At 37.6% G+C, this 22,938-nt stretch overlaps 1 protein-coding gene across 1 annotated transcript; it reads left to right on the top strand.

The window, feature by feature from the left end:
* Positions 1 to 487: 487 nt before the first annotated feature.
* LOC115832856 (liprin-beta-1-like) lies at positions 488 to 14,823 on the top strand. Its single transcript, XM_030804329.1, has 7 exons — positions 488 to 598; positions 7,756 to 7,915; positions 10,581 to 10,673; positions 10,999 to 11,091; positions 13,101 to 13,215; positions 14,131 to 14,199; positions 14,777 to 14,823. The coding sequence occupies exons 2-7, from the start codon at positions 7,883 to 7,885 to the stop codon at positions 14,821 to 14,823; spliced, it is 450 nt and encodes a 149-aa protein (XP_030660189.1). The 5' UTR covers positions 488 to 598; positions 7,756 to 7,882.
* The last annotated feature ends 8,115 nt before the right edge of the window (positions 14,824 to 22,938 follow it).

The raw sequence follows: 22,938 nt of genomic DNA, 5'->3' as shown, positions 1-22,938 counted from the left end.
GAGTTGCTCCCTGGCTTTGAACGCATCTGTGATCAGTGTCATCTTCAAAGAGCTCATGGAATTTCAATTCCCTGGGTTCTTTTCCTTGTTCTTCTTAAGTATCGAATTTGAATAGCTCTTGATAATTTCTATTTGAAACATTAACTTCATTTCCTCTCTTCTAATAATATCTCCACTCTGCCCGCAAAAAAGATGTTCACACTCTCTCTCATAAATGGTTGAAATGGCTTTAACCAAAAAGCATTGTACATTACTAATCTACACAAATTTTCTCCAAAATTGTATAGGACTCCCTAAATCAAAAAGCAACATATAAATAGGAATGCAAGGGACCACTGTCTTCTTGGTACTTCTCAGATTTTTTTTTCTTTACAATCGTATGAGTGGTAGGATCATTTGTTTTTTTGTTCCATTTAGAGAAATAACATATGCAGTTGGACCTAAATTCTTTTTCACTCATTGCAGTATTTTATTCTAAATACAGCTAAGCATGTTAACAGACCAGATGGAGGATGAGGGAGAGAAGATTAGAGATTTGGAGTTTTGTCTTGAAGAGCACAGAGAGAAGTTGAATGCCACAGAAGAAATGCTGCAGCAGGTGCGTGTAGAGGCCATATCCGAGATGGGATTTCCCTGCTGAACTATTTGAGATGCTGCATTTCTATGTTGTGTTTGCTCTGACGCAGCAGTAAGTTTCTTGATTCACTTAGACCAGCACATTTAAAAAAAAATTGAGAGTAGCAGAGTCTCAAAACACCTGCACACAATATAAAGTGTTTATGTAATTAGAATCTGGAACAAAATGTCAACAGGCTTGTGGCTTATTTTTATTTTCTTCCTTTGCATTCAGATGGTTTCCTAACTCTCGCCTATAAGCATATGTTTTGTGATTAAGAAAAAAAGATAATAGTAAAAAATCTAAGAATCCAATTTAAAAATGGGCGAAAGATTTGAATAGATATTTCTCAAAAGAAGACATACAAATGGCAAACAGACATATGAAAAGGTGCTCAACATCATTGATCATCAGAGAAATGCAAATCAAAACTATAATGAGATACTATCTCACCCCAGCTAAAATGGCTTTTATCCAAAAGACAGGCAGTGACAAATGCTGGCAAAGATGTGAAGAAAAGGGAACCCTTGTACACGGTTGGTGGGAATGTAAATTCATACAACTGCTTTGGAGAACAGTTTGGAGGTTCCTCAAAAAACTAAAAATAGAGCTACCATATGATCCAGCAATGCCACTGCTGGATATATACCCAAAGGAAAGGAAATCAGTATATCGAAGAAGTATCTGTGCCCTCGTGTTTGCTGCAGCTCTGTTCACAGCCACCAAGATTTGGAAGCAACCTAAATGTCCATCAACAAATGACTGGATAAAGAAAATGTGGTACTTATACACAATGGAGTACTATTCCGCTATAAAAAAGCATGAGATTCAGTCATTTGCAACAACATGAATGGAACTGGAGGTCATTATGTGTAAAATAAGCCAAGACCAGAAAAACAAACACCTCATGTTCTCATTTGTGGGATCTAAAAATAAAACAATTGAGCTCATGGAAATAGTAGAAGGATGGTTACCAGAGGCTAGGTAGGGTAGTGAGGGGTGAAGGAAGAGGTGGAGGATGGTGAAGGGGTACAAAATAATAGTTTGAATAAGGCCTAGTATTTAGTAGCACGTCAGGGTGACTATAGTTAATAATAATCTAATTGTACATTTGAAAGTAAGAATATAACTGGATTGTTTGTAACACAAAGGATAAATGCTTGAGAAAATGGAGAGCCCGTTTTCCATGATGTGATTATCAGACACTGTATACCTGTGTCGAAACATCTCATGTACCCCATAAATAGATATACCTACTATGTACCCACAAAATTAAAAATTAGAAAAGAAAAAAGATAAGCACCATCTATAACACATAGGACAGGCTCCGTAAGGTTGTGGAAGGAGTATGCACTGGAGCAAAACCTCGTAGGTTTCCAATCCTGCTGTGCCTTTTTTTTTTTTCTCCTCTATGACATTAGGCAAGTTCCTAACCTCTCTGTTACTAAGTTTCCTCATCTTTTGATTAAGGATAGTAAGAATTTCTAACTGATAAGATTTTTGTGAGGATTGAAACAGTATATGTCACAACGGTTGCCTAGCATATAGCAAACATAGTATCATCATCATCAATGTTATTATCAGACTGAAGTATATATATGGTTTATGCGTGTGTATCTACATAACATGTCTCCCTAAGTAAACTGACATGTGTTTATTTCTGCTCAAAGGAGGGTAACTAAAGTGAATGATTTTTTATATATTTATTTTTTTTATTATACTTTAAGTTTTAGGGTACATGTGCACAACGTGCAGGTTTGTTACATATGTATACATGTGCCATGTTGGTGTGCTGCACCCATTAACTCATCATTTAACATTAGGTATATCACCTAATGCTATCCCTCCCCACTCCCCTCACCCCATAACAGGCCCAGTGTGTGATGTTCCCCTTCCTGTGTCCATGTGTTCTCATTATTCAATTCCCACCTATGAGTGAGAACATGCGGTGTTTGGTTTTTTGTCCTTGCGATAGTTTGCTGAGAATAATGGTTTCCAGCTTCATCCATGTCCCTACAAAGGATGTGAACTCATCCTTTTTTATGGCTGCATAGTATTCCATGGTGTATATGTGCCACATTTTCTTAATCCAGTCTATCACTGTTGGACATTTGGGTTGGTTCCAAGTCTCTGCTATTGTGAATAGTGCCGCAGTAAACATACATGTGCATGTGTCTTTATAGCAGCATGATTTATAATCCTTTGGGTATATACCCAGTAATGGGATGGCTGGGTCAAATGGTATTTCTAGTTCTAGATCCCTGAGGAATTGCCACACTGACTTCCACAATGGTTGAACTAGTTTACAGTCCCACCAACAGTGTAAAAGTGTTCCTATTTCTCCACATCCTCTCCAGCACCTGTTGTTTCCTGACTTTTTAATGATCACCATTCTAACTGGTGTGAGATGGTATCTCATTGTGGTTTTGATTTGCATTTCTCTGATGGCCAGTGATGATGAGCATTTTTTCATGTGTCTTTTGGCTGCATAAATGTCTTCTTTTGAGAAGTGTCTGTTCATATCCTTCACCCACTTTTTGATGGGGTTGTTTGTTTTTTTCTTGTAAATTTGTTTGAGTTCATTGTAGATTCTGGACATTAGCCCTTTGTCAGATGAGTAGATTGCAAAAATTTTTTCCCATTCTGCAGGTTGCCTGTTCACTCTGATGGTAGTTTCTTTTGCTCTGCAGAAACTCTTTAGTCTAATTAGATCCCATTTGTCAATTTTGGCTTTTGTTGCCATTGCTTTTGGTGTTTTAGACATGAAGTCCTTGCCCACGCCTATGTCCTATATGGTATTGCCTAGGTTTTCTTCTAGGGTTTCTATGGTTTTAGGTCTAACATGTAAGTCTTTAATCCATCTTGAATTAATTTTTGTGTAAGGTGTAAGGAAGGGATCCAGTTTCAGCTTTCTACATATGGCTAGCCAGTTTTCCCAGCACCATTTATTAAATAGGGAATCCTTTCCCCATTTCTTGTTTTTGTCAGGTTTGTCAAAGATCAGAGAGTTGTAGATATGCGGCATGATTTCTGAGGGCTCTGTTCTGTTCCACTAGTCTATATCTCTGTTTTGGTACCAGTACCATGCTGTTTTGGTTACTGTAGCCTTGTAGTATAGTTTGAAGTCAGGTAGCATGATGCCTCCAGCTTTGTTCTTATGGCTTAGGATTGACTTGGCGATGCGGGCTCTTTTTTGGTTCCATATGAACTTTAAAGTAGTTTTTTCCAATTCTGTGAAGAAAGTCATTGGTAGCTTGATGGGGATGGCATTGAATCTATAAATTACCTTGGGCAGTATGGCCATTTTCACGATATTGATTCTTCCTACCCATGAGCATGGAATGTTCTCCCATTTGTTTGTATCTTCTTTTATTTCATTGAGCAGTGGTTTGTACTTCTCCTTGAAGAGGTCCTTCACATCCCTTGTAAGTTGGATTCTTAGGTATTTTATTCTCTTTGAAGCAATTCTGAATGGGAGTTCACTCATGATTTTGCTCTCTGTTTGTCTGTTATTGGTGTATAAGAATGCTTGTGATTTTTGCACATTGATTTTGTATCCTGAGACTTTGCTTAAGTTGCTTATCAGCTTAAGGAGATTTTGGGCTGAGACAATGGGGTTTTCTAGATATACAATCATGTCATCTGCAAACAGGGACAATTTGACTTCCTCTTCCCAACTGAATACCCTTTATTTCCTTCTCCTGCCTGATTGCCCTGGCCAGAACTTCCAACACTATGTTGAATAGGAGTGGTGAGACAGGGCATCCCTGTTTTGTGCCCGTTTTCAAAGGGAATGCTTCCAGTTTTTGCCCATTCAGTATGATATTGGCTGTGGGTTTGTCATAGATAGCTCTTATTATTTTGAGATATGTCCCATCAGTACCCAATTTATTGAGAGTTTTTAGCATGAAGGGTTGTTGAATTTTGTCAAAGGCCTTTTCTGCATCTATTGAGATAATCATGTGGTTTTTGTCTTTGGTTCTGTTTATATGTTGAATTATGTTTATTGATTTGCATATGTTAAACCAGCCTTGCATCCCAGACATGAAGCCCACTTGATCATGGTGCATAAGCTTTTTGATGTGCTGCTGGATTCGGTTTGCCAGTATTTTATTGAGGATTTTTGCATCGATGTTCATCAGGGATATTGGTCTAAAATTCTCTTTTTTGGTTGTGTCTCTGCCAGGCTTTGGTATCAGGATGATGCTGGCCTCCTAAAATGAGTTAGGGAGGATTCCCTCTTTTTCTATTGATTGGAATCGTTTCAGAAAGAATGGTACCAGCTCCTCCTTGTACCTCTGGTAGAATTTGGCTGTGAATCCATCTGGTCCTGGAGTTTTTTTGGTTGGTAAGCTATTAATTATTGCCTCAGTTTCAGAGCCTGTTATTGGTCTATTCATTTTATTTTATCTTCTATTTATTTTATTTTTGAGATGGAGTCTCGCTCTGTTGCCCAGGCTGCAGTGCAGTGGCGGGATCTCGGCTCACTGTAACCTCCGTCTCCTGGGTTCAAGCAATTCTCCTGCCTTAGCCCCTCGAGTAGCTGGGATTAAAGGCACCTGCCACTACACTAGCTAATTTTTGTATTTTTAGTAGAAATGAGGTTTCGCCATACTGTCCAGGCTCGCCTCAAACTCCTGACCTCAATTGATCCGCCCGCCTCAGCCTCCCAAAGTGCTGGGATTACAGGTGTGAGCCACCACGCCCGGCCTAAAGTGAGTAATTTTTAAAAAGTGTGTATATTCAGTAATTATACTTTACTGCATCCTCTACTTGATAGGTGCTGCTTTGCGATCATAAATGAGGTAAATTCACATATGGCTATTTATAATAAAAGAATTATTGAATGTATCTTTTAACTTTCAATAGGAGCTTCTAAGTAGGACATCCTTAGAAACTAAGAAGTTGTATCTGATGCCTGAAATATCTAACTTGAAGTTGAAACTGACAGCTGTAGAGAAGGACAGATTGGATTATTAAGATAAGTTCAGAGACACAGATGTGAGTGATACAGTCTCTCCTCTCTCTCTTTCTCTGTCACTCTGTCTCTGTCTCTCATACACATACATTCCTAGGGCAAAGTCTTCTCTGGAGGTGTGCAAGGAAGGCAGTTAATTACTACGTGCCCTCATCCTGCTTCATTTTAAGAATAATCTTTGATTATATTGACTTTTTATCACAAAATGCTAGTGACAATTTTTTTTAGACTTTTCATATGAAATATTAATCTTTTTATCAACCTTTAGAAATACTTTTGACTTTAGGATATTTGGAGCATCCATCCATTCATGCTAGTTTTCTTTATTTTGTAAATAATGGGCTTAAATGCATGGTTTTACTAGTAGTTATTATTTAGGCACACTGATTATTTACTGTGTAATTGGATTTTTGAAATCTATAAAGAAAACATGCTTACATTATATAATCACAAAACCACAGAGCCTTTTCGAGGTTGTCTAATTTGGCCTTCTACTTTTAGTCTATTCCACATGTAAATCATTCCAATTAAATAAGACTCACTGTACTTCTACGAAACTCAGGGTACATTCTATAACTTGAAGTATGCACAGTGGCTAAACAAGCTTTACTGTTTGCTATCTCTATTTTATTAATCCAGGCCTTCTAGTTTGTTTGCTGTGTGACATTTGGCAAGTTCTTAACCTCTCTGTTTTTTTTTTTCATTTTTTTTTTATTATACTTTAGGTTTTAGGGTACATGTGCACAATGTGCAGGTTTGTTACATATGTATCCATGTGCCATGTTGATTTCCTGCACTTTTTTTTTTTTTGATGGATGGAGAGAGCATATCCTTTTGAAATATATTCATTTGAAATGAAGTATAAAGAGTTGCAGAAATTCCTCTCTCTGAGGGCCATCTCCCCTCCTTTTTTCTTTCTATTTTGTTTCTTTGGTTGGAATATGGAAAGGTGTCATGCTGGATTAGAAAATGGGTACCAAGGAGAGAGGAGAGAAAATGGTTAATTTATTTTTCCCTTCTGTTTTTATTTCAAACATGATTTTTATGCTGACTGTATGCCAGCATGGTACCAGGCATTACATACATTATCTACTGTAGGAAAATCCTTTATAGATCTGGAAATAACAAGGTTTACTCCATTGCTATTTTCAAAATTAAATTTTCTGTCAAAGGTTCAATTACAGTGGAAAGTCTTGGTATATGTCTTGCTTCCTCAGTAGCAAAAGGAGATCTTTCATTTGGTTCATGTTTTAATTTTTGTTTTTAGAGATAGGATCTTACTGTGTTGCCCAGGCTAGTATGGAACTCCTGGCCTCAAGCAATTCTCCCATTTTGGCCTCCCAAAGCCCTGGGATTATAGGCATGAGTCACCATGCCCAGCCATGTTTTAATCTTAAAACTCTTTGTCAGTTGCCTATGTGAGCATGTTTCTCATTTGATTGAAGCTGGGGCTCTTAAACAAGACTTAGAAAGTTACTCAATTTAAAATTCTTGGTTTTGTATTTTTTCTAAAAATCTCTTTTGATATTTTCTTCTTTCCCCTCTTTTTGTCAGGTCCTAACCCCATAGTTGCTAGGTAAGGTAACAGTAAAACTCAGTCAACAGATGGACAGCATGGCAGTGGAGCTAGCTCTGCTACAGGGAGGAATTGACGGTAGATATGGTTAGAGGTAGTCTTCTACATTGTGTCCGCAAAGTCAAGGGGAAATATTCACCTGTTGTTAGCTTAATTTGGATATGAGATGCTAACCAAATGTTGGGACTGAATTGCAGTAGATGTGTTAATTTATTTTTGTAAGACCCCAGAGCAATATTTACATCCCTTGAGTTCAGCTGCCTTTTTTAACAAACTTTTTTTCCCCACTTTTTCATTATTTCACTCATACACTCTTAATCACATACAAAGTGATTTTGTTATCAAACTTCAATACACTCAATCCCTGATAATCTTCTAATAAAAATTCAGTGCTATTGCTAAAATATATGCATGTACCCAGAGATTAGAGCATATGGGGTAAACTTGGTGATGTTACATATGTAAATAATGAAAATAATCTTCACTATTAAACTAACTAATATTCTCATGTTCCTGTTATCGTTCCCTTAATAAAAATATTTTCCTAGGTGTTTCATGAGTCCATAATATTTAACTTTCTCTTAGAATTTTAGATTATTTGGATATTAATATCCAATAAAATATTGGCATGGGGAAGAAGTATGGGCATTTCCAAAGGACTGAGCACTGGAAGATTCAGGACTTGGCTTGTCCCCGGCCTTGCTAATGGGAGATGGTCAGCATCATTCAACAGTGCCCCCTTCTGGTAAGAGCACACATGTCAGAGACAGTTCCTGCGGGAGCCCTGAGTTCTCGGAAAGGAAACAGAGATTTTCTTTCTTAAAAGGACTGAACTTCTGATAAGAACTTATTGAAATAATTTGTATTCTGTTTTTTAAAGTTTGACATTAGAAAGCTATTTCCAGATTTGCCAGCTTGTGTTGTCAGGGGAAGATATGATTTCAGGTTGGAAATGTAGACCATATTTAAAGTATTGTCATGAAATATAGTGGAGTAGTTTTTGTTAAAACAGATAACTTATCCCAGTTTATAATTCCATTTTTTTCAATTGTTTCTTTTTTGCACATTGCCACTATTTCTAAAGGAAGTAGTAAAAACAGCAATAGCAGACAGGAGGAATTCACTGCTATTTCTTAACAATGAGAAAGTGGGAAAATATATATTTAAAAAGATCGTATTGATGAATATCACTAAGGACTCATATTATGCAAGGATGATTAGTTAACTGGGAAATGGTGATTTTTTTCTTTGAACTTGAATTCTGACCTGTTAGATGAGGAATCACAAATATGTTATTGAATCATGTCAAACAGTTCTTGACCTCATTCATAAGAAGAAAATATATATCATCTAATTGAAATATTGTGTGATTATTAAGTGACTCTTAAGGAGTAACTGTGTAATTATGATAGGTAATATTTTGCCCATTTTATAAGAGACAACAATTTAAAAGCCTGTGGGTTTACTGGGAAGTGTATTTCATTATAGCATCCCTTCTCTTAGCCTTTGTGAACTTGAATCATTATATTTGGAAATTTAAAATAATCCGTATTCACAAAGTTTTATTTCTTTTAACATTATTCTACTTGTAATTTTTGGCATTCTTGGATAATTTTGTCCTGTAGTCTATGAATTTGTGACCCAGGAATACATGCATGTCTTTGTAAAAAGAGAGAAGCTAGCTGGGCACAGTGGCTCACACCTGTAATCCCAACACTTAGGGAGTCCGAGGAGGGCGGGTCACTTGAGGTCAGGAGTTCAAGACCAACCTGGTCAATGTGGTGAAACCCTTGTCTCTACTAAAAATACAAAAACTAGCTGGGTGTGGTGGTGGGTGCCTGTAATCCCAGTTACTGTGAAGGCTGAGACAGGAGAATATCTTGAACCCAGGAGGCAGAGTTTGCAGTAAGCTGAGATGGTGGCACTGCACTCCAGCCTGGGTGACAGAGCAAGACTCCATCTTAAAAAAAAAAAGAGAGGGAGAGAGAAGCAAAAATATAGTAACCATTGTAGGGATCTTTGTGGCTTGTAGTAAAAATAAGTCATCTCCCACGCAGGGTATTTGAGTGTCTCTTTTGGAGGAGTTAATATTGCTTAACATTCTAATTTCCTTTCCTACTCTCTGGGCTCTGGACAAAAATACACCATTATTTCTCAGAATACTTGGACAAGTTTTATGAGCAAATTGGTTCTTTAAAAAGTGACACTAAATAAAATAAAAAGTGGCAGTAGAAAAGATACAAAATCGTGTTGTGTCATGTAAACACTAGGATTGGTTTCTCTTTCATTTTCTAATTACAAAATTAGGTGAACTGCAGGGCCCTCAACCACTTTCCAGTTGAGAATTGTCATTAAACTTACAGTAAACTCAATCTCTGATAATCTCCTAATAAAAATTCAACACTATTGCTAAAATGTATGCACATACCCCAAAATTAGAGAATAGTTGAGAAACTTTGTGATGTTATATATGACAACAATTAAAATAGTCCTCAAAATTAAAACTGATTTGACTATTCTCATGTTCCTGTTATCATTTACTTAATAAAAATAAAATATTTCCCTGGCTGTTTCATGAATCTTAAGGATTCATGGCTTCAGGGATTTAATTTTCATTTCATTCTCCCATATTGGGTTGATGAGCAATCCATATTTTTGTGGACAAAGGAAGAAATTACAAATTAAAAAAAATACCCAGGTATCACTGAGAAGGTTCAAAAGGTAAATGGCTTTACTAAAGAATGTGATATATTTAAAATACGAAATAGCATTCTATAAAATAGAATAGAAATAGCACTCTATGAATAGCATTCATAGAGTCATTTTTAGGATAGAAATATCTGACAAATAATAGATATTAAGCTACCTTTCTTAAAATTACAGTCACCTTTTATTTTCATAAGCCCATCACTTTAGGGCAGAGGCAGTGGGGATTTAAACGAATGCTTTTTGTTTTTTTTGTTTTTGACAGAGTCTTGCTCCTTTGTCAGGCTGAAGTGCAGTGGCGCAATCTCGGCTCACTGCAACCTCTGCCTCCCAGGTTCAAGCGATTCTCCTGCTTCAGCCTCCCGAATAGCTGGGACTACGGGCATGTGCCACCACGCCCGGCTAATTTTTTGTATTTTAGTAGAGACGGGATTTCACCATGTTGGCCAGGATAGTCTTGATCTCCTGACCTAGTGATTCGCCCACCTCGGCCTCCCAAAGTGCTGAGATTACAGGCGTGAGCCACCGCGCCCGGCCAATGCTTTGGTTGCTAAGGAGGTAGATTTATTTCCATTTATCTCGTCTGAATCATTCAACTTTAACTCTAGGAGCTGGTGACTTAAGATTTCTAAGCTGCTGTTTTATAGGTATAGGTAACTGTGTTACCACTTTCCTAATGCACTTTCTTGTTTCTTCTTGGACAGGGACTGATTCGGGAGATCAATGATTTGAGATTAAAAGTTAGTGAAATGGGCAGTGAGAGACTTCAGTATGAAAAAAAGCATAAATCAACCAAAGTTTTTCTCACAGGTTAACATTTTCAAACAAATGGCTCCACTATTCATTTATGCCGAATAATATAAATAAGGTGTTTTCTACCTAGTATATGATAAAGAAGGTATTTTAAAAGTAAATGAAGTTCCCCCCAAGCTGGAAACCTTCTTGAATTTAAACACCACTGATCTGAATTTAAAAACAAGGCTTAACTCATCCGACAGAACATAACCTGCCCTTTCTCTGAGTTGTATCTAACCTCCTTTATAAACTGATACTGTTTTCTCGGTTATTTAGCTTGTCTTTTTCTATCTGTAGTTTTCTTTCACTCCTCTGTCTCTTTACCAGTCTTTAATGGCCAAACTTTCTAGCATGAAAATCAAGGTGGGTCAGATGCAGTATGAAAAGCAGCGGATGGAACAAAAATGGGAGTCACTGAAGGTGTAGTAGACGTTGGGTGATGGGGTCCATGGCCTTTTGCTTTCTGGCTTGTTTTGCTGTGATGATGTTTTTAGTGGCATGTGCATTCATTCTGTGTGTGTGTCACCTGTTGATTAAAAATCACCTCAAGCTGATTGAAGGAACAATGGGATCCCTGATGTTGTTTTCAGAAATACATGAAATAATTAGTAAAAAATAATAAACGTAAAATGAAAGAATTTATAAATTAAACTCTCTTAGACTATCTGATACCCAACCCTAGTAAAATAATTGTAAACATTCGCTTATGAAAGAATTCTGTTTCGTATCCACAGTAGAGGTCACTTTCCTCTTTAGGGACTTTCTTGATGGTAAATGTACAGCAGTTGACATTATCATGGCTGTGAATAGAAATGACTGCTGAGAAGCAGCACGGTGAGAACAGGTTCACACTTCCTGCCAGTGCTACTGAAGATTTTTTGTACTTGTCCACTCTGCTCCTACCAGAAGTCAAAACTACAGGGCCAAGTGCCTCACTTCATTGGAGAACTACATCTTCTCATAGTACTAAATGTAATAAATATATCTTTAGAGATTCTGAAAGTAAAATGTGATATTGAATCTAAAGCTGTACTTCTTAGCATTGCATAGCTGTGTTTTCTGTGTTAAATACAGCCAGCAAAATTTGTTTGCTAAAGCTAATTCTTTACTGAAAGGAAACTGAAAATTTAAACGTGAGTACATAGAAGGACGGACTTGAAATCTTATATACAGTTGTATAGTTAAAAATTAAAAGAAGGCTTAACTATCTGTTTTCTAAATTTATTTTTTCCCGTTATTGTAGGAGATTCTGTTCTTTTATCTTAGTGATGTGGGTGAATTATTTAGTTCCATGATTTGGCTAAAGTTGTTCATGACTTGCTACCTTACACATTAATGAAACTCTGTGCTTGTCAAGGAAGCATGAGTGCCAACTTGAAATGCCGAATAAATGTCAAGCTAGTCTTTTCCAATTTGCATTTTATTTTGCTTTTATGACACTAAGTATCTAATTTGATTATCTTCCTTGATTAACTTGGTCATATTTTTAAATTTGATGTAAGATTTAAACCTTAGGGCTATCCTATTCCTAATTATACTTTAAAAGACCTCTTTTTAATTTCATTACAAAGAAACTTGAAATAATTATACAATAACTATTATAAATGGGACTTCTGTTTATAATCTTTTTTTTTTTTTTTTTTTTTTTTGAGACGGAATCTCACTCTGTCATCCAAGCTGGAGTGCAGTGATGCAACCTCAGCTTACTGCAAACTCCACCTCCTGGGTTCAAGCAATTCCCCTGCCTCTGCCTCCGGAGTGGGTGTGATTACAGGTGCACGTCACCACTCCAGCTAATTTTTTGTATTTTTAGTAAAGTCAGAGTTTCGTCATGTTGGCCAGGCTGGTCTTGAACTCCTAATCTCAAGTGATCTGCCCGCCTTGGCCTCCCAAAGTGCTGGGATTACAGGCATGAGCCACCATGCCCGGCCTTCTGATAGTCTTGCTTCCTGCTTTTTATTGCCCTTGTCTGATTTCTGATGCTTGCATGTAAATTTTGGGGGTTTTGTTTTTCTTTTTTGAGACGGAGTCTCGCTCTGTTACCCAGGCTGGAGTGCAGCAGCGCGATCTTGGCTTACTTCAACCTCTGCCTCCCGGTTCAAGCGATTCTCCTGCCTCAGCCTCAGGAGTAGCTGGGATTATAGACATGCGCTATCATGCCCGGGTAGTTTTTTGTATTTTTAGTAGAGATGGAGTTTCATCATGTTGGCCAGACTGGTCTCAAACTCCTGACCTCAAGTGATCCATCCACCTTGGCCTCCCACAATGCTAGGATGAAAGGCGTGAGCCACCACGCCCAGCCGCGTCTAAATTCTTGTAGATTTGTTTCATTCACAAAATCTGATTGTTGATTTAAAGAGCTAATATGCTCTCTGAATGTTCTCTTTTAGTCATGATCTGCTAGTTTTAAATCAATTTGTAACTTGTAGGATGAACTGGCATCTTTAAAAGAACAACTAGAAGAAAAGGAATCTGAAGTAAAAAGGCTACAAGAAAAATTGGTTTGCAAGATGAAAGGAGAAGGGATTGAAATTGTTGATAGAGGTAAGAAGATATATTTTACATTTGTCATCTCATTTTGTTAAAGTCCTCCAAAATCTGTAAAAGAAACCAATGATAGTCAATGTGGAGTTTTAGTATCAAAGAAAGAGCGGCAGAATCCAGCCAGGCCCAGAACCACAAGGGATTCTCCAAGACTCTTTTCTGTGACTGGAAATCCATTAAATTCCTCTTCAGCAGCTGGAAAAGGAGAATTCTGTACTTTATTTGGTGTTTAAGATTACTAGACTGTAAATTCTCATCACAAGAATGGACTTGTCTCAATTGCAATGCAAGAGAATTTATGCCAAAGGAGTTAAAAAGAACCATCCCTATGTCCCGGGATCGTTACCTTCAGAACTGAAATTAGATCTCTAAAGTAAGGGACTTAGAAACTGTTCTGCCCTTTTGAGAGAAGAGAAAACTGGTTCTGTATCTTTGGAAAAATTAGTAAAAAAATTTATACCAGGGATTGAGCCCTCTACCTTTCAGAAAGCAAAAATAGGCTAATTCTGTTTTTGGAAAAATGCATGAATTTATCCAATTTTTTTCATAACTGAAGAAGTTTGTTCTGAGTATTATATGGACCATCATTTCTAATAAAGTAGGTTTTACATGATAGAAAATAGCCTGAATGAAATTTTTAAAAATTATATTTGGAAATATAATGTGCATAACATCTGGCAACACTAAGTTAAATTTAACCTTTTTATGTAATTATGAATGATGACTGTGGCACTATGAGATACCAGCCATGTTCTGAGCAAGAACATGTGAAGGATAGGCTAGCATTCTATGTGAAGAACATGTGAAGGATAGGCTAGCATTCTGGAAAAGATGCCGTAATGTTGATGAAGGCAGCAGAACTAGATAGCAGAACGTTATGATGATCAGTTTACTCTTTCTTCCCAACTTCTCTAGCAAGGATTGTCTTCAATCTGGAAATGACAGAACAATCAGCCTTTAAAATAAGGAAGAGCAATTCAATGAAGACAGGTAAGATAATAAGAGAGCGTTTAGTTACATTTTAAAATGAAATCATTAATTTAAAATGGTGATATATACCCATGGTAAGAATGTAAGCCAGAGCTGGCAACATCTCTGTCCTACAGAGAAATCCTTCCCCTGGAGTAGGATTGAATGAAGCCAAGAAGCTGAAAAAATTGCAGATGGGGCAAAGAAAGAGTCTGGAGACTCAAGTCCATTAGATTGCAGCACCATTTGTGCCCTTTTAGATTTTTTTTTTGTTGTTGTTGTTGTTGTTTTTGCTTAACTGAGTTCCAGTTGAGTTTTTTCTTTTAGTAAAAATGCCTGAAAAAAATAGTAAATTTATAGCTGAGCATTCTGATGCTCAGAGGGGTAAAGCAACTCACCCAGATTACAGGCAGGAAGCAGCAGAGCCAGGTTTCTAACTGAGGTTTCTCTGAGCCACAAACCTGTTTCTCTTTCCATTTTTCCTCTATTGATCAGTAGTTTTCTATGAATCTGTTGTCTAATGAAAAGTACCTAGGTCCTCTAGGAGAATCCTCCTACTGTTATTGTTTCTAATTATCTGTTCATCTTTCAGATAGAAGAACATCCATTCTTATATTGATGTCTTGCGGCAGAATGTGAATTTCTGCCTACAGTGCCCACAATGGCATCAAACCTATTATTATGTTCAGGTCAACATTCAAACTCACAAAACTACCATAGGCCTCTTTGGCATCAGATTCACTCAGAGAAACATGAGACAGGGCTGGGCGTGGTGGCTCATGCCTGTAATCCCAGCACTTTGGGAGGTCATGGAGGGCAGCTCACTTGAGGTTGGGAGTTCGAGACCAGCCTAGCCAACACTGTGAATTTTTGTAAAAATACAAAAATTCGCCGTGCATAGTGGCAGGTGCCTGTAATTCCAGCTATCAGGGGGCTGAGGTGGGAGGATCGTTTGAATCTGCGAAGTGGAGATTGCAGTGAGCCGATCTCGCCACTGCACTCCAGCCTTGGCGACAGAGTGAGACTGTGAGACTGTCTCAAGACAAAAAGAAAAAAAAGAAGAAGAAGAAAGAAAGAAAAGAAAAACGAAAACATGAGACAGGAACCACAATTAACTATAGGTGGTGTCAGATGTCCCTCCAAATTATGCAGCTGCCCAGAGACAGCTCAAATGCATGAAGGTATGATGCATATGAGGCAAGTGCAGGAACCACCCTGACTTAAGGTCTCATTCCCTTCAGGAGCCAATATCGCCTGTAACAAACTTCAGATGTGTCATTTCTGGCATCACTACACATCCTCAGTTAAAACAGCACATTCAAGGATGCTAGAAGCTACAATCTCCATCAGGTATTTATGGTACGTTTATAGTTCCTCCCACTCCAGATGCAATTTCCAATCAGAGATCATTTTTATTATAAGCAATGTTGCTGAGTAATACTGTTAACATAGTACTCTAATCTGGTTCTAGGGGAACAGAACTAGAATGTTTAAACTAAAGGTCAAATTCATATGGAGCAGAGAAAAGATTTTGTTAACTCTTAACCCAAAATGCCCCACTGATAGCAGGTTTGGCTATATGGTTTGCTTTAACCAAAGGAATGCAAGAGGAGGTGACTTACACCACCTCCAAGCAGAAGGCTTGTGAGCCATTGCATGATTTCATTCTTATTCCCTTTCCTCTGCTGTGAGACAAGGGTAGCAGCAATACCTTCAGCTTAGGTCTCCAATGAAATGAAAAAGATATTTGGAGAAGAGCCATGGAAGAAAGGTGCAATGGATCCTCAGTTGTTATAAAACCTCCGAGAGAGAAACATTTATTGCTGTAAGCCATCACTAGTCAGAGGACTGGTGTTTACTGCAGAATAACCTATTTCTGTTTAGTACATCCCTTTTGGAAAGATAGAGGCTGGGTTTATCATTCTCCTACCAGGAGTCCAGCTAAGCCAGCTAGCTCTTCAGTATGTGACAGCCTTAATTCTGGCAAGAATCCCCAACTCGAGTCGGATGGAAAGTTGTTTCCTCTTATCGACCAGTTTTGATGTTAGAACAGTCCAAGTAATGCCTGAAGAAAAATAATGTATATAGATTATGATGGTTTATTGATCTAATTTATCTTCTCCTTTGTATACTCAGGGTTCAGTCAAGAGACAGGAATTATACAGAGTTACCTGAATACATATAATTTTTATTTTTTATATTTATTTATTGAGACAGAGTCTCACTTACTCTGTGGCCCAGGCTGGAGTGCAGTGGTGAGATCTTCGCTCACTACAATCTCCGCCTCTTGGGTTCAAGCAATTCTCCTGCCTTAGCCTCCAGAGTAGTTGGTACTACAGGCGCCCACCACCATGCCCAGCTAATTTTTGTATTTTTAGTAGAGATGTGGTTTTGCCATGTTGGCCAGGCTGGTCTGGAACTCCTGACCTCATGTGATCGGCCCACCTCGGCCTCCCAAAGTTACAGGCGTGAGCCACTGCGCCCAACCAATAAATATAATTTAATATAAAGAATTGTCAACGGGCCAGGCACTTGAACCCAAGGTGGGGAGGGCAGAGGTTGCAGTGAGCTGAGATTGAGCCACTGCACTCCATGCACTCCAGCCTGGGTGACAGAGTGAGACTGTCTTGAAAAAAAAAAAAAAAGAATTGTCAACGAAATATAAAATTGTCAACCTGGTGACCAAAAAGGTGAAAAGAAAAATCTAAGATATTACAGAGGTAGCAACTGCAGGGAACTCTTAACCACCTCTAGGTCTGAGGGAACAAAAGTAAGAGGCTGGAATTCTTAAAATGTAGAAACTTAGAGGAGCGGCGGCGTGAAGCTGAAACTCAGACATCTGAGGAGAAAGGTGCTGCTCAGTTGGTGGTGTTGTCTCTGAGTTTGGAGGCAGTGTCTCTTGGAGCTGGGATCTGTCTTTGAAGAGGGGTTTGGTGCTGGTGTCTCTTGGTGGGGAGGTGGGGTGCAGTCCAGTTATTTCTGCAGGTGGTAGGGAAACTGAAAACTGGATCCAACTGCTGCTATGGTGAAGCAGTTAATAGGGTGCCAGTAGCAAGAACCACAAGCAAACAGGAAGCTCACAGGATGAAGTGTGTCCCTCCTTCCTCTTCCCACATTTCAGTCTCCCTCTAGCACCCCTATCATCAGAGCTTAACAGAGAGCCAGCTAGCAAAGCTGAAATGGGATGTGGAGAGATGCAGCAAACCTCACTGATCAGTGCACAGGGGCACCTGGCTAAGGCGTGAGTGAGGGCTGTGGTTCAACCTGTGCTCTCCATGTCAAGCGCCAAGTCCTTGTGTGGGGCTACGTCAGCCAGGAGACAGAGGCATTTTTTTCAAATTCACACAGAGGTGTCATGTAGGCTAGCATATGCACTGATGCACGGATCTTTAATAGTCTTCCTTCCATCTTCTAAATGGCTCTGAAGAGCATGTATCTTTTTTTTTTTTTTTGATCCAGGGTCTCACTTTGTCACCCAGGCTGGAGTGCAGTGGTGGAATCATAGCTCACTGTAGTCTTGGCCTCCTGGGCTCAAGCCACCCTCCCACCTCAGCCTCCTGTATTGGGGAGCTGGGACCTCAGGCATGCACCACCATGCCAAGCTAATTTTTGCATTTTTTGTAGAGATGATGTTTCACTATGTTGCCCAGGCTGGTCTCAAGCTCCTGGGCTCAAGCCATCCACCTGCCTCCACATCCTAAAGTTCTGGAATTGCAGGCATGAGCTACCGAGATTGGCTGAAAAGCATGTATTTTTATTGTAATATTCCAGACAAACTTACATGCAACCTTTTGCAATTTCATATATAGCCCTCCCTTATGTACCATCAAATATTTGTATGGATTTGTTTGAATTGGTTTCTGCATTCTTCCACCACTTCTCTTTCTACTGGCACTGTGGGTGCCGTTTATGCAGTGTAGGTTTAGTGCTCTCTTTTCTCATATTCTGGACTTCTAGCTATGCAACCATAATAAGTCTTTACTGCTACCATTGGCCTCTTTTTTATTTTTCCTTCTGTTGTCTTCACTAGATCATGCCATTGCACTCCAGCCTGGGATGATAGAGCAAGGCTCCATCTCAAAAAAACAAAAAACAAAAAAATCCGTAAATAGATCATTAATTATAACCAAGAAAAAAGTGCTGTCATTTTTGTTTACTCAACTACCTCATGAAAATCCTGAGAAAACACAGTAAATTATATAAAAATATAGTTATATGTAGGTATACAACAAAATATTAATGGTGGTTATCTCTGGTTCAGGATTGGTAAGTTTTTATTGTATTTTACTACTGAAAATCTTATTTTCTCTATAGGACATGCATTTGATTTGTAATAAGAATAAACTTAAAAAAAATAAAAAGAGGCTGGGCACAGTGGCTCACGCCTATAATCTCAGCACTTTGGGAGGCCAAGGCTGGAGGATTGCTTGAGACCAAGAGTTCAAGACCAGCCTTAGGGAAAAAACGAGACCCCATCTATACAAAAATCTTAAAAATTATCTGGGCATGAGGCATGCACCTGTAGTTCCAGGTATTCAGAAGGCTGAGTCAGGAGGATTGCTTGAGCCCGGAAGTTCAAGGCTGCAGTGAGCTATGATTTGCACCACTGCACTCCAATCTGGGTGACAGACCCTGTTTCAAAGTAAGTTAAAAATAAATAAAAGCAACAGATAAAAGCAACCAAGTAAAAAGGGATCAAATATATTTGGAGTTTTAGGGGAAGTCTGATATAGAAGTATCTTCTGGCTGGGCATGTGGCTCACACCCATAATCCCAGCACCTTGGGAGGCCAAGGTGGGCAGATCACTTGAGCTTAGGAATTCAAGACCAGCCTGGGCAACATGGCGAGATCCCATCTCTACAAAAAATTCAAAAAATTAGCCGGTCATGGTGGTGTGTGACTGTGGACCCAGCTACTCGGGAGGCTGAGGTGGGAGGATCGCCTGAGCCTTGGAGGTAGAGGCTGCAGTGAGCTGAGATCACACCACTGCACTCCAGCATGGGTGACAGAGTGAGACCCTGTCTCAAAAAATAAATTAAAAGTATCTTCTTCACAATGATTTAAAAATAGTACTAAAGCAACAAGTAGAAATAAAAATTAAGTTGTTCCATTTAATGAAACATAAGTGAGTAGTAATTTGATATATAGTTACAGATTTCCAAAGAGGGTGAAAAAGAATAAATTGGAATCTGTAATAGCAATATTGTGGAATAGATTTGCAAATAAGAATCAATGAAACATCTTTTTTTAATATAGAAAATATCTGAAAAAGATAATTTATTTGACAGAGAAACAAAATGGCGAAAAAATGCTGAGAATTTTTTTCACTTTTTTTCTTACATACATGGAAACAGCCAGGGAAAAAAGGGTACTCTGTATAATGCTTCAGTGAGATATGCTAAGCATTTTCTATGAGAAAAGAAGAAACACCTTTGGTCAGAAAATGGGTTCAGATGAAATTTTGTTCTGCTCACCTTTAGAATAGTGTGGTTGGCTTCCTGCAATGTTTTTATGATAGGAAATTAAATCTTAGGCTCAGCCTCATTTTGGTTCTTGATGCCTTGTTTTGTTTCCCCAGGGAAGCTTTCCCTGTCCCCTACTCTAAGTGAGGGTCCACTCTCTGAGACTGTTCTTTTTTTCAGAACACGAACCTCAGTTCATAGTGTGATCATTTGATTCATACCTGAGTACCTTATTTGCCCATCAGCTCCATAAATGTGTGAGCCTGTTCATGCTCACCATGCGTGGTATCCCTAGAGCCTAAGCCAGTCACTGAAACATCGTAGGCACTCCATAAGTATTTGTGAATCAATAAATAAACGGATGAATTAAAAATTTAAAAGTAAATAATTGGAATGGATTATGAGACAGTAGAAAAAACTTAGTTAACTTTTTAGGTACTGTAAGAGAACATCTTTAAAATGTTTCTTGGGGATTTAACAGAAGATAAAAGGGCAATAAATTTAAGGGGAACTGCATATGAGAAAGAATATGAAAAACTACCAATCTTCCAGAAAAAAAAAATCAGTAATTTCCTTACATACAGTAAAAGAGTTTAGTACTTTCTATTCTGAGTTCTATTTGAATATTTTTCTCTTTTTATATGGTATAAGAGGGCTGTTTTCTTGAGTAAAATATTTTAGTAACCTAATATCGCTGGTTAATCAAATGTCTTCATAGTGTAAGATTTGAAATAGAAAGCCACGTTGAGTCTTTCAATACACAGAGAAGCTAGATTACAAGAGAAAGAGGCTTTGCCTCACTTTTTTCTTTTTTTTTAACCTTCTTGTAGTTTTCTGGGCTGTCTTTACAGATTTTTGGTTCATAGATTTTCTAAGATTTTTGACATATTATATATCTTTTATTCAATACTTCTAATAAGAAGAAAAAAATACCCTTTCCTCACCATCTTACAACTTTGAAAAAAATACTGTAAGATTTCCACTGTGGTGAAAAAAGTTTTATTCACTCTAGAAAACTGGGTCATCTTCTTTTCAGAACCTTTTTTTCTAAATCTGAGAACAGATTTAAGGAAAGCAAGGCAGAACGTTTTCAATAATCCAGTGGGAATTCCTCTTAGGAACAAAGAAGCAAGATAGCTAGAGAAGATGATTGCACAGACTTAGCAAGGTTAAAACGGCTATTTCTAATACTTAAAAAATGTGTCAGTTAGAAGCAGTTGATTCAACAAGAGGCAGAAATGGGTTTTTTTCAATTCTGTTGGGGAACAAAAATCAGATGACATCCCTCAAATCTGTACATTTTAAATATATCAAATTATTAGTTTCCTGGTGTACTGTATTTTGGCTTTTAGGTTTATGATTCTTAGTATGAGAGAGGAAGGATAATATTCAACATAGTAAAAAAAAAAAAGGAGGAACATGCAAATATTTTACTTAAGGCTGAGATGAGATTGGAAGAAACCAACAAGTCCGTTTGAGGATAAACAAAGTTGCACTTGAAGAAGGGCAAAAATCAGAAGTGACCTAATAAAATCTCCCTAATAACAGTAATGGTAAGGTGATATTATATATAACTTTGCTCTCTGGCTCCTGGAAAATTTATCCTTATTTAAGTAGTTATCTATCTTGCCTCACAAATAATCCCTTAGAACTTTTTATTTCTGTTACTTTCTAGATTGAAAAAACATAATTAAAAATTATTTTATCTGTAAAATATCTACTGCTCAGTTCTCAAATTTAGTGTAATGAGTTGTTTTAAAAGTCAGATTACAGAAGACAAACCAACACTACACTACTTCTCCACAACTAATGTATGATAAAAATGAGAACAAATGATTAAAATATATAAGCTGATAAATGCAAAATTGTTTAAAATACCTTTTATATCTTATGATATCTAAGGCAATGGATTGAAATAGCTCTTCCTTGATAACTTTGAGGTTAATGAAAATTGTGATTATATTTAATTAGAGGAATTCAGTATATTTCTTCATTTTCCTTAGAGATTTCCATGGAGAGAAAATAAATTTCCACAATCATAAATTTATGTTTTTATTAAAATTCTTAATATATTTTTATTTATAAATCGCAAATGTTCTTGGAGACAATTTAGAAGATCTAGATTTTTTTTTTTTTAAAAAAGAAGAAAATAACCACTCATCATTTCATCACCCAAAATAACACTGGCAGCATTCTGGTATCTATCTGTTTAGACTTTTCTTTTGCCTTCTTCTGTAATACATATTGTTTCAATAAAAATTGAATCATAATGTACATTATTTTATCTAACCTGCTTTTTCCACTTAAACACATATTGAAAATAAATTTCTATTTTACTTTTTAAAATTAAATATCTTAATATTTAACAATTTGTTTATTGTTGGACATCTAGATTGTTTATAATCTATAATGAAGATACTTACTATTATTATGTTATTTATTTATTTTGGAAACAGAGTTTCACTCTGTCACCCAGGCTGGAGTGCAGTGGCATGATTTTGGCTCATTGCAACCCCCATATGTTGAGTTCAGGCAATTCTCCTGCCTCAGCCTTCTTAGTTGCTGGGACTACAGGTGCACACCACCATGTCTGGCTAATTTTTGTGTTTTTAGTAGAGACAGGGTTTCACCATGTTGGCCAGACTGGTCTCAAACTCCTGGCCTCAAGTGATGTACCCATCTCAGCCTCTCAAAGTGCTGGGATTACAGGTGTGAGCCACCATCCCCGGCCTGAAGATACTTATTATGTATGTTATTTATATAAACAGCATTAAAAATTACTAACAATTTTTTTCACTAAATTTATGGGATATAAATCCTAATTTTGGAGAGAAAAAGCAAGTCAGGATTAGACTTAGGTAAAATTTAATTTAGCAACATTTATGTAGTAATTCCTGCCAAGCACTATTCTAACCCCTTTAGAAATATTAACTCATTTAATCCTAATAACTCTCAGAGATATGTATTGTTCCTATTCTCATTTTACGATGGGAAAATGAGGCACAGAGAGTTTAGGCAACTTGCTCATTGTCATTGTCATAGGTAGTAAGGGGTAGAGCTAGTCTTGCATCAGGCTCATACTCTTAACCATTCCCTTACAAGGCCTCTTTCTGTTATTTTGGGTAATCTGTGAAGTGGGGTTTGTGAAGTTAATTGGGAAGCCTGGTGGGGGGTACGTCAGAAAGATAGCTTGATAGGCATTTGGAAGGATTTTGATATTAAAGGAAGCTAGAACTTCTCCATAGATCACGAACGGAACACTTGGCTTATTTTATTAGAATCAAAAACAGA

Source organism: Nomascus leucogenys, chromosome 23, assembly GCF_006542625.1.
Source record: "Nomascus leucogenys isolate Asia chromosome 23, Asia_NLE_v1, whole genome shotgun sequence".
Taxonomy (NCBI): domain Eukaryota; kingdom Metazoa; phylum Chordata; class Mammalia; order Primates; family Hylobatidae; genus Nomascus; species Nomascus leucogenys.
Note: the sequence above shows the minus strand (reverse complement) of the source record. Positions and strands in the feature narration are given on the sequence as shown.

What these genes read in the sequence shown, in the direction of transcription:
- LOC115832856 (XM_030804329.1), top strand. Translation starts at nt 7,883, where the DNA reads ATGGTCAGCATCATTCAACAGTGCCCCCTTCTG. An exon ending in TTCAACAGTGCCCCCTTCTG is followed by an intron (nt 7,916 to 10,580) that starts GTAAGAGCACAC and finishes CTTCTTGGACAG; the next exon opens with GGACTGATTCGGGAGATCAA. An exon ending in AAGGAAGAGCAATTCAATGA is followed by an intron (nt 14,200 to 14,776) that starts AGACAGGTAAGA and finishes TTCATCTTTCAG; the next exon opens with ATAGAAGAACATCCATTCTT.